This window comes from Mustela nigripes, chromosome 13 (assembly GCF_022355385.1).
Source record: "Mustela nigripes isolate SB6536 chromosome 13, MUSNIG.SB6536, whole genome shotgun sequence".
In the NCBI taxonomy this organism is placed as follows: Eukaryota; Metazoa; Chordata; class Mammalia; order Carnivora; family Mustelidae; genus Mustela; species Mustela nigripes.
In genome coordinates this window covers 6,208,094-6,223,830 of record NC_081569.1, presented here as the reverse complement: position 1 = coordinate 6,223,830, position 15,737 = coordinate 6,208,094, and the positions used below count along the sequence as shown (strand labels likewise).

Sequence of the window (15,737 nt, the reverse complement as noted above, 5' to 3'; positions counted from 1 at the left end):
GGGACTTCCACCAAACTCTTAAAAATCAGAAATTAGAGATAGTCTCAATGCTACATAATTTTTTGACAGCATATATAACGTGGAAAAAAATGTATATACATAAGGAAAACTTCTAGATGCATAATGTTGATACTCTAAACCTGATAAAGATAGCATAGAAAAAGGAAATTAAAGGGCATCTTCACTTATAAACATTGATGCAAAAATCTTAAATACTAGGGGACATATTCCAGTATCAGATGAAAAGAAAATCAGTCATGACCAAGTGGAATTTATGCCAGGAATACAAAGTTGGTTCAGTGTTAGAAAGTATATTACTCAAAAGCCCCTGTGATTATCTTCACAAGTCAGAGAATGTCTTTGACAAAATTCACCCATTCCTGGTAAAAACTCCTTGAGAAAATAGGAGTAATGCCTGTTTCCTTACCTTGGTAAAACCTATCCTAAAAAGTCAGCATCTTAATCGGAAACCCTAGAGGCATGATAATGAGACCACTGAGACCAGGAACCAGGCAGTATGTCTGCTCTTTCCACCGCGATTTAACATTGTCCCGGTCTGTTAGCCAATGCAGTTAAACTAGAGAAAACAATGAAAGGCATAGGATAGGCAAAAAAGATTAAAAACTGTCTTTGCAGATGTCGTACTAGTACACCTGGAAAACGCTGAAGAAGCTGTGGTCAAACCATCTACAGCAAGAAGTCAGCAAGGTAGCGGAGTATAAAATTCTGTAAAAAGCAATAGAATTTCTTACACGTAGTAGAAACAAAGTTCATATAGAAAAATAGGCAAGAATAGCTAGGAGAATGCTGAAATCGAAGATCTCTGAGGAAGGACCAGCCCTACCGGATACTGAATGTACCAAAAATCCTCTCTCATTCAGTGCGGTATTGGTGCATGAAGAGAAGAACAGGTAATGGAATAACAAAGTCTCAAAATAGACCCAACTACGTATAAAATTTAGTATATGATAAAGTGGTATTCCGAACAATGGGAGCAAAGATCATATTTAATAAATGATTTAATAAATGGTGTTGAGACAACTAGATAGCCATTTAGAAAAAAAAAGTAAAATTCGGTATATTCTTTACATATTCCTAAAAAATAAGCTCCACATGAATCAGATCTAAATGTAAAAAAAAATTTGGGGTGCCTGCGTGGCTCAGTCTGTTAAGCATCTAATTTCACCTCAGGTCAAGGTCTGAGTCTTAGGATGGAGCCCCTCCCTACCTTTTCAGGCTCTTTGCTCAGTGGGGAGTCTGCTTGTCCCTCCCCCCACTGTGTGTGTGCTCTCTCTCTCAAAATCTTTTTAAAAAATTAAATCTAGGGCGCCTGGGTGGCTCAGTGGGTTAAGCCGCTGCCTTCGGCTCAGGTCATGATCTCAGGGTCCTGGGATCGAGTCCCGCATCGGGCTCTCTGCTCAGCAGGGAGCCTGCTTCCTTCTCTCTCTCTCTGCCTGCCTCTCTGCCTACTTGTGATCTCTGTCAAATAAATAAATAAAATCTTAAAAAAAAATTAAATCTAAATATTAGAAGAAAATGGTTGAAATTCCTCTTTTTAATTTCAGTGCAGAGAGGGCTTTTCTAGGACTCAAACTCTAGATACAGTAAAAGATTGGTAAATTTACCTACATATAAGTAAAATTTATGTGACCAAAAACACCATATACAGAATCAAAACACAAATGACAAATTGGGAGAACATGTTTGGAATGTATCACAGATAAAGGATTAATATCCCTAATTCATAATAATTCAAAATAATTGGTGGGGAGAAAAGCCCATAGAAAAAGAACAAAATGAATGAAGAGGATAACACAGAAAGACATAGAAAGAGCTGTGAACACAAGAAAAGATGCTCCAGGGATGCTTGGGTGGCTCAGTTGGTTTAAGTCTGTCTTTGGCTCGGGCCGTGAACCCAGGGTCCTGGGATAGAGTCCTGCATGGGGCAACCTGCTTAGTGGGGAGCCTGCGTCTCCCTCTGCCTGGCGCTCCCCCTGCTTGTACTTTCTCTTTCTCTCTGACAAATAAACTCTTGGGGGGGAAAAAATGCTCCGCTCATAAGAGAATAAAGATTAAAATGAAACGGCTACTATTTCTTATCTGTCAGAGTAGGGAAAAAAATGAACATCTTGTCTATATACTCTTGGTGAGATTGAGGAATCAGTGACTCATGCATTGCTGGTAGGAATGCAGAAATGGGTAAGACCATGGTTAGAATTTGATGCTATCTAATAAAACTACTTAAATACATTTTCCCTCAACACTCATCCCACTTCTAGGACTACCCTAAAGATGTACCTCCAACAACATGAAATTATATTATGCACGAGGTTGTTCTTCGACTCTGTAAAAAACAATGAACTTTAATAGGGGCTGATAGTGATTTCTTAATACTAAGTTAAAAAGGGAAAATGAAAAATGTATATTATTCTACCTTTTATATAAGAAAGAAGGGAAGTAAAGCATACATATATCTGTGTATGCTTACAAAAAGAAACTCAGGAAGAATTCCATAACCATACTGAAGGTGGGGAGGTGGGGAAAAAAAAGGGCTAATCCAAGTATTTGACTATATACCCTCTGTCTTGGGCAGAGGATTGAAGGAAGAAATACGAATAAACTGTGAACTTTTAAAAAAAGGATTATTTAATGTGATGATATGGTCAATGCGCTTCTGAAATGATTTTTAGGTGTAATACAGAGTTCAGCAAATATGTTGAGGTTGGGAGTCAGCATTTTTACTGTGGTACAAGGGATAAATACAGGATATAAGGCGGCAAGAAAGAACCCTGTGGGGATGAATTAGAAATGGAAGTGCTGATATGAACTTAATGACATACATGCATATCCACACACATGTATATTTGTATGTGTTTGCATATATGTATACATACCTGTGTGTGTGTGTGTGTGTGTGTGTGTGTGTGTGTGTTTTAACGCTCTGTTCACTGAAAGAACTAAGATGTGGCTCCGAAGATGCCACAGTAGTAACAAGCACAGCCATGAATTAGATCTTTGGTCTCTAATAATCATTCCCCACTAAAAGGAACCATTTCAGAGAAATGGCGGATTTTTAAGAGGGGTGCTTGCTAGATACAAAATGAGCCTGGAACATCTTGCTAAGCCAGAAAGTAAAGAAGTGCTCAGAAAAAATGATGAGGGCAAGTCACAAGGACATACGAGCTAGCTCGGAGGGGTTCCATCACCTAGATCTGAGACTATTAGAACATCAAAATAATTAAGTTCAGCTATGAATTATAAGACATTGAAAAATAAATCTGTGAAAAAAAAAGAAAAAAAAATAAATCTGTGACTCCATACTGATAATAAAAAAATAAGTGGGGAGAAGGACAGTCTCTTGCTTACTGTGCTAGCATTAGAAAATTTTTGTTTTGCAGCTGTCATGATGAATATTGGATCAGGCAAGAAACCAGTGGATGCTAAATCCAGGAAATTTTTTTGTTTTTGTTTTTTTGCTTTTATTTTGAGCTGCTTTTAGACTTACAGAAAAGTTGTAAAAATAATTCAGAGAATTTTGTGTATCCCTCCCATAGCATCTTACATAACCTTAGTCAGAATTTTTTTTTTTTTTTTAAAGATTTTACTTATTTATTTGAATCAGGCAGAGATCACAAGTTGGCAGAGAAGCAGGCAGAGAGAGAGAGAGAGGAGGAAGCTGGCTCCCTTCTGAGCAGAGAGCCCGATGCGGGGCTTGATCCCAGGACCTGAGCTGAAAGCAGAGGCTTTAACCCACTGAGCCACCCAGGCGCCCCCCTTAGTCAGAATTTTAAGAATCAAGAAATTAACGTGGGTGCAATACCATTAGCAAACCTAAAGACCCTAATCAAACTCTGTATGGTGGTTTTCCCACTAATGTTATTTTTTCCCCCAAGAATTCCACTCAGCATAATACATTGCACTTGTTATCTTTTCCTGATTTTCTGCAGTTTGCAACAGTTCCTCAGTTTGTGTTTCTCATGATCTTGATAACCCTGCAGAGTATTGATCAGTTACTGTGCTGAGTGTTCCTCAGTTGGTGCCTGTCTGGTGTGTCTCATGATTGGATTGAGGTCATTCATCCCTGCTAGAAGGACCCCAGAAATGGTGCCTTGCCTTTTCCAAGTGTATTGCTGGGCTCATGATGTCTGTGTCATTCCTGGTGATGTTGACTTTGATAACCTGGTAATGGTGGTTGTCATTGGGCTTTTCCATTATACAAGGGGAAAACTAGATGAGGAGCAGGATATGTGCATGGTTAAAGTATCTCCCTACAAACTGCTTACTGTTTGTAACTATAAAGTGGGAAAATGAAGTAAACACTTGGCTGAGTGACCAGAATTATTATTACCGGTGAGCGATAGATGGACATCCCATGCCTCTAGGTGTGACGCTATGAGAAGGACACAGTATCACCTGTGTTCTGACCAGGAATGCATAAACTCCGTATAATCATGAGGAAACATCAGACATTGCAAAATGAGGGCTGTTCTATTTAGGGGGAAAAAAAAAGTCTGTACCTGGACTGTGCCGTTAACTTGATAGTTGCAGTCTACCAATTAAAAGAAAGATGTTAAAGCCGTCTGAAACGACAAGGATACAAAATCTTATTTCGTTTACTTTTATGTTTTAAAATGCAGTAAAAAGCATAAAGTCAGAAAGGAAGAGGAGAGATCATGTAAGTGGAGGGCGGAAGGAGAGCAAGGGCCAAGGGAGTAGAAGAGTTACTCACTGAGCACCTGGGCAGTAGTTCTGTGTGTGTCATCTGCGTGACTCCTCCTAACTGTCCGTGGAGGTAGGGACACGGAGACACATACATTCGAATAACTTGACTGAGATCATGAAGCTGGTAAATGGCACGGCCAGGATTCATCATGTGATTCTAGGTCCAGTTTTCTTTTTTTCCCCATGCCATACTGCTTCCTAATGAAACTGAAATTGTTTTAAGAAGTGTCAGGGTTTCAATGTTTATAGCAGCAATGTCCATAATAGCCAGACTATGTAAAGAGCCCAGATGCTCCTTGACAAATGAATGGATAAAGATGATGTGGTATGTATACTCAATGGAATACTAAGCCATCAAAAAAAAAAAAAAAAAAAAAGAAAAGAAAGAAAAAGAAATCTTGGCCATTTGCAATGATGTGGATGGAAGTAGAAGGCATTATGCTAAGTGAAATAAGTCACAGGGAAAGATAATTACATGTTCTAACTCATATGTGGAGTTATAAATGAGGAACATTTATTTCTCATGGTTCTGGAGGCTAGAATTCAGAGATGAGAGTGCCAGTATTGTCAGATGAAGGCCCTATTCTGGATTGCAGACTTCAGTTGTATCCTCACATGGTGGAAGGAGCCAGGGAGCTCTCTTTATTGACTCATCTCATTCATGAGAGTTCTCCCCTTATGACCTAATTATCTTCAAAAGTCCCATTTCCAAATACTATCACATTGGGCATTAGGATTCCAACATGTGCATTTAGGGGGGACATAAACATTCAGACCACAGCAAAGTCCTACTAATTTGAGCTGTCAAATATATCTTTAGTCTACTACTTCTTTTTAAAAAAGTTTGCCCGGGCTGCCAACTATAAAAGTATTATAAACTGAGTACCTTAAATGATAAAAATTTATTTTTTGGTTGGAGATTCAAAGTCCAGGATCAAAGGGCTGGCAATGTTGGTTTCTTTAAGGCTGTGAGAATCTCATCTAGCTTCCAGGGGTTGATGACAATCTCTGGTGTTCCTGAGCTTCTATCACCCCGCTCTCTGCTTCGTTTTCACCCAGCACACTTGCACATCTGTCTCTGTGTCCAAGATTCCCCTTCTTATGAGGATAGTCATATTTGCACCAACTGTAATGACCTCAACTAATTACGTTTGCAATAGCCCTATTTTCAAATAAGGTCACATTCTGAGGTCCTCTGTAGGTCAGAACTCCAACATTAATTTTTTTAAAAATTTTATTTATTTATTTGACAGAGATCACAAGTAGGCAGAGAGGCAGGCAGAGAGAGGGGAGAGGGAAGCAGGCTCCCTGCTGAGCAAAGAGCCCAATTCGGGGCTTGATCCCAGAACCCTGAGATCATGAGACCTGAGCCGAAGGCAGAGGCTTAACCCACTGAGCCACTTAGGTGCCCCAACAACTTTAATTTTGAAGGGGGTTGGTGCAGGCACAGTCCAACCAGTAATATCCCCACTGCTCTTTGGGCTAAGCCACTCCCATCTCTCACTTTTGAACACTGTTGCAGTCTCCTAACATACCCCTCTTTCACTTTTAAGCCCCACCCCACCAGTCATTCTGTACAGAAGGAATAAGACTTATTTAAAGAAAAAAAAAAAGAAGAAGAAGAGCGTATCCTGTCACTGTGCTCTTTTCTCTTTAGTTAGTTCTGTTGTACTTAGACATTATAGAGTGAAGATACAAATAAATTTCAGTCTTGACAGCCGTGCATCCTGTTAAGTTCTATGCTGTTCTAAGTCCGTGATATTTGTGATACCTGAAGTCTCTGAAGGGGGTGAACCTGACAGAGGATTCATATTGGGACTTTAGGCCATTGGGATAGTGAAATTGTTGCCAGAAACTTGAAGCTTCTTTTTTCTTTCATTGCAGCTGGCTAATCTCCTTCAGAATCAGGCCGTGAAAGGAAAAGCTGCAGGAGCGCTCCTGCGAGCCATCTTCAGAGGTAATAATTCATGCCACTTCTGCCCGCCTGGGTTTGTTAGATTGGTTTACTTTGGACACATATTGCTGCTTTTCTTACTGTTTGAAGCCACACTGAGACTTCTCTTTGATTTTGGGATTTTTCACAAAGTCAACTAAGGCAAGCAGCCTCCTGTCTTACGGACTCAAATAATTTTACTTACGGGGATTGAAGTGGATACGTGAGATTGTATCATTGGTTTGGGGGCCTATAAAGGATGTGTTTTCATGAAATGCACTTTGGTTTACTTGTGCTTTAAGAATTGTGGAGAAGAAAACAGCAATGTTTAGTACTTAACCTGTGCTTACTAACGAGGGGCAAAGGAGCTCAGGGGCTTAATGACTTGGAATATCTTGGTTGACTTCTATATTATGTTCCCACCAGCACTGAAGGAGGATGATGGTTTCTCCATATCCTTGTCAACTTTCTTACTGTCTTCCTCACTGTAGCCATACTAGGGGGTGGGGGTGGTATCTCACTGTTGTTTTGATAAGCATTTCCCTGAGGGCTGATGATGTCGCACATCCTTTCAGGTGCTTACTGGCCATTTCTGCATCTTCTTTGGAGAAATGTCTGTTCAGATAATTTGCACTTTAAAAAATTGGGTTATCCTTTTATTATTGAGTTCTATTAGTTCTTGATACGTTCTAGGTACATGTCCCTTATTAAATACATCATTTGCAAACATTTTCTCCTCTTCGGGGTTGTTTTTTCACTCTTCTTTGATAGTATGCTTTGAAGCACAAAGTTTTTTGACGCCCATTTTATTTTCTTAAAGTTTGTTCTTTGAGTGTTTTATCTAAGATACCATTGCTTAGTCCAAAGTTATGAAGATTTAAACCCATGTTTTGTTTTCAAAGTTTTATAGCCTTAGCTTTACATTTAGATCTTTGATCCATTTTGAGTTTCTATTTGTATGTGGTGTGATGTGGGAGTCCAACTTCATCTTGTCTTGTTTTCACTAGAACTCTTACTGAGAATCAGTTGCCCAGAAATGTGAGGGCTTATGTCTAGACTCAAGGTTCTAGTCTCTTAATCTGTATGTTTCCTTACATCAGCACCACACTGTCTTGATTACCATATTGTTGTAGTAAGTTTTAAAATTGAGAAGTTTGAGTCCTCCAACTTTGTTTTCTTTTTCAGGATTTTTTTGGATATTCGGGGTCTCTTGTGTTTTCATATGAATTTTAAGATTAGCTTGTCAGTTTCTGAAAAAAGGGAAGCTGGGGTTTTAGTAGGATTGTGTTGAAGCTGTGTATGAATGTGAGAACTATTGCTATCTTAGCCTAAGTCTTCCATTACATGAACATGGAATGTCTTTCCATTTACTTAGGTTCTCTTTTTTTCTTCCGGTGGTATTTTATAATCTTCAGAATACAAGTCTTATACATACTTTTTTTAGATTTATTCTTAACTATTCTATTTTTTGATGCTATTGTAAATGGAATTTACTTAATTTAGTCATCTAATTGTTCATTGTTAGTATATGGAAATGCAGTAGACTTTTTTTTTTAAGATTATATTTTAAGGGCGCCTGGGTAGCTCAGTGGGTTAAGCTGCTGCCTTCGGCTCAGGTCATGATCTCAGGGTCCTGGGATCGAGTCCCGCATCGGGCTCTCTGCTCAGCAGGGTGCCTGCTTCCTCCTCTCTCTCTCTGCCTGCCTCTCTGCCTACTTGTAATCTCTCTCTGTCAAATAAATAAATAAATAAATAAATAAAATTTAAAAAAAAAAAGATTATATTTTAAAATTTATTTATTTGGAGAAAGAGAGAATGAGCAGGTGGGTGGAGAGCCAGGTGGAGAGAGAATGAGAATCTGGAGAAGGATCCCGACTTAGCACTGAGCCCCTGCTGGGCTCAGTCTCAGGATCCTGAGATAAGATTTTATTTTAAAGTAATCTCAAAAGGGGCACCTTGGCGGTTTAGTTAAGCGTCTGCCCTCTGGTCAGGCCCTAATCCTGGGACCCTGGGATCGACCCCTGCATCAGGCTGGCTGCTTGGAGAGGAGTCTGCTTCTCCTTCTGCCTCTGCTTGCTGCTCCCCCTACTTGTGCTCGCTTTCTCTGTCAAATAAATAAATAAAATCTAGAAAAAAAAAGTAATCTCTGCTCCTAACATGCGACTCAAACTCAATGACCCCTAGATCAAGAAGAGTCACATGTTCTACTGACTAACCAGGCAGGTGCTGCCCACTAACAATTTATTTTTTTGAGTCTACCTTAGGGTTTTCTATAAACATGATTATGTCATTTATGAATAGGGATATGTTTACTTGTTTTTCAAATTGGATGCCTATTATTATTTTTTTGAAGATTTTATTCCTCATTTTTTAGGTTTTATTCATCAGGGAGAGAGCTTGACTGAGCGCCCCTTGGGGTGATTTTTTGTTTGTTTGTTTTCATGTGCATATGTTAAATCTCAGTCTCTGGGCTGTCAAGTTCTATGCATTTGGCAGTACTTCAGATTCTGTATGCAGCACTCCAGGATCCTGCAGGATAATCCCATCACCTGAATAATCCCATCCCAGGTCTCCCCTCTGCAGTGGCCCACTTCCCTTCCCCCAGCCTGTCAACCACTCAGCTGGGTTTTTTTGTCCCTACAGTTTTGCTTTTCCTAGAACATCTCCTGAATATAATCACACAACCTGTAGCTGGGGTTTGTGTATGTGTGTGTGGTGGTTGGTTTTTTTTGTTTGTTTGTTTGTTTGTTTTTTAAAGATTTTATTTATTATTTGACAGAGCACAAGGGGGAGCAGCCGGCAGAGGGGAAGCAGAAGCTGGGTCCACTGAGCGGGGAGCCCATTGTGGGGCTCGATCCCAGGACCCTGAGATCATGATCTGAGCTAAAGGTAGACGCTTAACCGACTGAGCCACCCAGGTGCTCAACATGTAGCTGTTTTGATCTGTGTTCACTCACCTAACAAAATGCATTTAAGATTTTATTCATGTCGTGTGAGTCAGTAGCTCTGTCCTTTTATCACCGAACTGTACCCCATTGTATGGGGGTCCACAGTTCATCCGTTCACCTACCGAAAGACAGCGTGGTTGCTTCTGGTTTTTGATGACGATGAGCAAAGCTGTGGTAAACATTGGTTTTCAGCAAATAGGTTTTTGTGTTGCCCTAAGTTTTAATTGGCTGAGGTAGATTACCTGGGAGTGCGATCGCTTCAGGGTCCTATGGCAAGTTTGTGTTTAACTTTATAAGAAACTGCCAACCTGTCTTCCAAAGTGGTCGCATCGCTGTGTGTTCCTCAGGAGCGATGAAGGAGCTTTCCCCGTGCTCTGCGTGGCCGCTAGCATTTGGCTGGGGAAGGGTTTCTGGATTGTAGCCGTTCCAGTAGGTGGGCAGTGGTATTTAATAGTTGTTTGCGTTTTCACTTCCTTAACAGAAAATTGTGTTGAACACGTCTTCATAGATTTACTTGCCATCATAGGTTTTTTTTTTTTTTTTTGTCTGTTTAGATCTTTGGTCCATTTTAAAAATTGGGTTGTGTGTTTTCCTATTTTTGAGTTTTAAGATTTCTTATTCTGGATACATGTTGTTTATAAGATATGTGTCTTGCAGATCTATCAGTTTGTGGCTTGTGTGTTAATTTCTATTCTGTTTTTTCTGTATATGGGCCATACTCTTAAAGGATATTTTGTGGGAACTCTGGAAATCAGATTCCATTCTCCTCTCCCAGGATTGTTGTTGTTGATGGTTTTTATTATCTTTGTCAGTTTCCTTACTGCTTTTATGGAGGGAAGGATTTTCTGAGGTCTTTATTATTCTGCCATTCCTGCTGGCATTACTCAGTTATGTTTTGAAGTGGAATATGTTAAAGACATTTAATTTGGGTTACTGGACCCCAAAAGGCTCTAAGGTGTATTAGAAGGTATTTCTCCTTTTGCACTATGAATTTGTTTTTACAAATTAATGCTGTAGGAGGAAAAAAAAAGATGGCATTTCAATCGTCTGTCTCATTTAAGTATTCTTATAAAGCTCCTAAATATTGCTGTTCTAAACATTCTAGTAATCAGTAGTTTGATAATTCTACTTCTGTATTAAAACTATATAGCTGTTTGTTTTTCCTGTTTGCCTTTCGACTTTCTAAGATTTCTTCCTTTATTCTTTGTTTCTGTACTACTTGTTTAAAACAATAAGGTTCCCCCTGCTCTGAGGAGGCTGGAGCTCTGAGGAGACTTAAGATATACATTTGTTGTATCCACTTAGTGGAGTCAGGGGACTTGCAGAAAGAAGTAGCATCTGAGATCATAGGATTACTAATGCTAGAGGTAAGATGGGAAACAAAAGCTTTTTTGGTTTTGGGTAGATTTGGGGACGGGGCTTGTAATTTGTTAAGGGAGGGTAAACTTAAACGTGCCAAACCTAGCCTACATAATTCTTACTTATGAATAAGAACTACTGTTAAATGGAATAGGTGATGGATGGGCCATAAACCCATGTTTATGTTAATTTCTGATATTGTGGACATCTGGTATCTTTGAAGAGTATTTGAAGACATTGGAGAACTGCTGGAGGATTCTGACCTTTGAAATCTTATAAGTTTGTACCAGAGCAGTCGCTCTCTGGGGTCCCTTATAGGACCAGTTCTGGGTTTCAGTACCAGTTCTGTTAATTCAGCAAGAGACACTATTTTGCGGAGATACCAAACATCTAGATTTCTGCTTAACATTTTCTTTATCCCATAAACTTTTAGGCTCACAATTTTCCAGGATCATTCCTGGTTAAATTGGCCAAGGAGTTTGTTGGTGCTATCAAAGAGGGAAGCTTGACAAATGGAAAGTCTTTGGAGTTATTACCCATTATTCTCACTGCCCTTGTTGCCAACAAGGAAAATCTAAATTATGGAAAAGGTAATTTTCTTCCAAGTTTAGTGGCTTTTTTGCTACTTACTTAATCAAATTTATTTCTCAGTGTATTTTGCATTTCTAGGTGAACTGAGTGGGGAGGAATGTAAGAAGCAGTTGATTAACACCCTGTGTTCTGGCAGGTGAGTCTTATTAATGTGTAGCAGTTTCTCAGATTTACAAGTGGCCAAAAAAGGGAGTACTGTTTATTTCAGGAATTTGTATCACTAAGTCTTCAGTCTGTTAGTTTGTTTATAATGTACAGCAGTAAAACCCTTTATATAGTTTGTGATGAATTTTTGAGAGATTACTTACTATACTTTCTGTTCTAAGATTCCATATAGTTTCTATTTACTTGACTTTCATCTTTTTTTTTTTTTTTAAGATTTTGTTTGTTTATTTGACAGAGATCACAAGTAGGCAGAGAGACAGGCAGAGAGAGGGGAGGCAGGCCCCCCCTGAGCAGAGAGCCCGATGAGGGGCTCAATCCCAGGACCCTAAGATCATGACCTGAGGCGAAGGCAAAAGCTTAACCCACTGAGTCACCCAGGCGCCTCTACTTGACTTTCATCTTAACACAGTTTTGTCCTCTAGCTTTATTTGGAGTCCTAAGGTCCTTAAGGCTGAGAAGTCGCCCTGCTACTATATCTTTTATATTTTTTTTAAATGAGTGGCATATATATAATTAATGGTTGTACCTTTAAGCCAGAAATATGGGAAGCTACCCTAAAGAAAGACTCCAGCATAATAAGAAAATCTTCATACATGAACTTGTTCAACCCAGAAGATTGTGACCCACTTAAGCATATAATAATAGAAAAATGTAAGTTATTATGGTATGTAATCTATGTAAGTTAAGGTAGAGCCACTCCATGAAATTTAACTCCATTAAAGTGAAATATATAAAACCATCAAAGGTGAAAAATCCTTACTATAGTCCGTGAAATAAAGAGAATACTAAGTTGTATAATACAGTGATTACATTTGGGTACATTAAAAAGAAACAGAAGAGAGCTTCCAATCAGAAACAACAGCTTTTATGGTTCTTTATATAAGATCCTTAACGTACCTAATTTTAAGTATGTATCCACTCATTTGTTTCTAAATTTAAAAAATTTTTAGGATTTTTTTTTTTTTTGAATTTTCTTTTTTAAAGATTTTATTTATTTGACAGAGAGAGAGAGAGCACAAGCCAGGGGAGCAGAAGAGGGAGAAGCAGACTCCCCACCGAGCAGGGAACCCGATGCAGGACTCGATCCCAGGACCCTGGGATCATGACCTGAGACGAAGGCAGTTGCTTAACCAACTGAGCCACTCAGGCGCCCCTAAAGATTTTATTTTTAAATAATCTCTATACCTAACATGGGGGGATCAAACTCGATCCTGAGATCAAGAATCACATGCTTCTCCAACTGAGCCAACCAGCTATCCCTCATTCGTTTTTAATACACTAAAGAGTTTATTCGGTACATATTGTAATATACCTTGCATTTTTCATTTAACACATCTGTTTGTGTCAGTATACACAACTCTACATAGTTCCTTTTTTAAAAAAGATTTTATTTATTTGAAAGAGAGAGAGAGAGACAGATAGCACAAGAAGGGAGGAGAGAGAGAAATATGTTCTCCTCTGAGCAGGGAACCCAAGGCAGCGCTTGATCCCAGGACCCAGGGATCATGGCCTGAGTCAAAGGCAGATGCTTAACTGACAAAGTCACCCAGGTGCCCCTACATCTTCTTTTCAATAGTTTTATACTATTCTGTTATAAATGGCTAATCTCTAATTGTTAAGAGTGTTTTTTTTCCCAATAAATAATATTTAGTTGTTTGTTTTTTTGCTATTATAAAAAGTATTGCAATGAACATCCTTACATCTAGGTGACTTTTTATAAGCCTGTACTTGGGATATATTTCTAATACTAATTTGAGGGGATCTGTGGTTATGTGCATTTTTAAACTTGATAATTATTGCCAGCTTGTCTTTCCAGAAGAGTTATATCAGTATACACTCTCTAAAATAGTATATGGAGAGCATTTGTTTCCCCAAAATTCCCAGCATTGAGTATCATCAGACTTTGATTTTTGTAGTTTTGTAGGTTAAAAGCTGTTACTTCATTGAGTCTTTGATCTTGTTTTCCAGTAGAACCCAATCAAACTTAAAATGACCTTAATTTTTTCCCTCCTTATTAATTTTACATAGTAATATGCAAATGAGTTAAATTGAGAAGAACTTTCATATTCTTTGTCACTTTCTTTAACCAGATGGGATCAGCAGTATGTAATCCAACTTACCTCCATGTTCAAGTAAGCATCATTATTCCCTTTTCTCATTTTTCCTTGCTGTGTGAACTTGTCGGTTAGAAATTGAAGTTTAGCAAGCTCAAACACTACTCTCCCCCAAGTAAGAGAATTGGTACCTCTTTTCTGTTACAGAATTTTCTCCCTTTTTTACTTTAATTGCTTATTTAAAGTAGAACTATGATTTTTTTCCAATGTGGCTTTGCTTATGTAAAGCTTTTGGCCCCCTTTATGGTTCTCTCTTAGATAAAAACCAAAGAGGCAGTTATAATATTCTCATGTCTCCCAAATTAGGCCATAGCTCTGACCTTCAGAGTCTTTGATCCACAGGGATGTCCCTCTGGCTGCAGAAGAGGTGGAATTTGTGGTGGAAAAAGTATTGAGGATGTTCAGCAAGTTGAATCTTCAAGAAATACCACCTCTGGTCTATCAGCTTCTAGTTCTCTCCTCAAAGGTATAAGTAAAAAGTGTATATATATATATATATATATATTTTTTTTAACTCTAGTGGAATGATCAGTTAGGGCCATTCAGCTTATCCATACTCTTGATTTACATACTAAGACATAGATGCTTTCATTTCGTGTCTGAGGATATGATGGGTAGAAGGGTCATGCTCCTCGGCCAATGAAAATATGCATGTCTCTTGTATTCCCACATTGTGTGTGTGTGTATTAGCAGAAGAGATAAAGATCTCAAGAAAGTGTGGACTATTGGCCCCTTAAGTCTGACACTAAGATGCATTTCAAACCCAATCTCAACTTGAAAAAGTGTTCTGTAAATCCTTAGTGTGACTTTAGGTTGTAATTTACCTATTGAGGTTCATATTTGAGAATCCTCTAAGCTGAAAAGTAGATTAAGTTCAACTTGGTGACCTTGCTCTTTATGGGGAGACCTTACCTTTTTTGTATTTTTTCAGGGAAGCAGAAGGAGGGCTTTGGAAGGAATCATAGCTTTCTTCAACGAGCTAGATAAGCGACACAATGAGGAACAGAGTGGTGATGAGTGAGTAATACAGTACAGAAATAAAGTCATTTTGACAGATGCGTCTTCTTTTATGTGTTCGACTTCCTCTTATTTAACCTTTCAGTCCCTACCTTCACCTTAGCACAGAACTTCCCTAGTCCTCTCTGAGCTGCTCAGTCCTAAAGCAGCCAGCCTCCTCACCTACCTTATTTACAGCTCTCTAGGAGAACAGCGGTAGTTGTTGTGGAAGTTGCAGGTTTATAAGTTGTTTATGAAGTGTCTACTCTGTTCCAGGGACTATTTGGCCCTGGGACTGTAGTGTTGAAGCAGTCAGACAAGGTTCCTGCTTTCAAAGAGTTTAAATATTGGTGAGAAGAGAACAGGAAATAAATAAGAAAAATATTAGAAAGTGCTATGCAGATAACTCAAATGAATGATGTGATATTAACAATGTAGTTACTTTAGAGTGGTGGTCAAGAAAAACCTCTTGCAGAGGGTGTTACTTTAAGTGAAGCCTGAATGGTGAGAGCCACATTACATAGATCAAACATTCTCAGCTCATGGAATACTTAGTATGAATGCAGGACACAGCTTGGCATGCCTGAAAAAGTTTTTTTTTTTTTTTTTTTTTTTAAGATTTTACTTATTTATTTGACAGAGAGTGAGCACAAGCAGGGGGAGCCACAGAGGGAGAGGGAGAAGCAGGGAGCCCGATGCGAGGCTTGATCCCAGGACCCTGGGATCTGGAGGCAGACACTTAACTGACTGAGCCATCCAGGTGCCCCTGAAGAAGATTTTTCCTAAAGCAAATATTTGGAGAGTGTTTACCTGTGCTAGGTGCTGTTCTAAGCACTTAACCCTCACAACAGCCCTATTTTGCCTCTACTTAATGCATGCGGAGACGGAGGCATGGAGAAATTAAGGGCG

General features: G+C 38.9%; 1 protein-coding gene across 4 annotated transcripts in view; it reads left to right on the top strand.

The window, feature by feature from the left end:
• The window catches only part of FANCI (FA complementation group I), an 85,849-nt gene that overhangs the window by 7,635 nt on the left and 62,477 nt on the right, over positions 1–15,737 (top strand). For all 4 annotated transcript variants that reach the window (XM_059371593.1, XM_059371594.1, XM_059371592.1 and 1 more), the window contains exons 3-9: positions 6,607–6,679; positions 10,840–10,970; positions 11,396–11,552; positions 11,632–11,689; positions 13,809–13,850; positions 14,175–14,298; positions 14,764–14,849. In XM_059371593.1, coding sequence (XP_059227576.1) covers positions 6,607–6,679; positions 10,840–10,970; positions 11,396–11,552; positions 11,632–11,689; positions 13,809–13,850; positions 14,175–14,298; positions 14,764–14,849 — 671 coding nt within the window. The remainder of the gene's footprint in view (positions 1–6,606; positions 6,680–10,839; positions 10,971–11,395; positions 11,553–11,631; positions 11,690–13,808; positions 13,851–14,174; positions 14,299–14,763; positions 14,850–15,737) is intronic.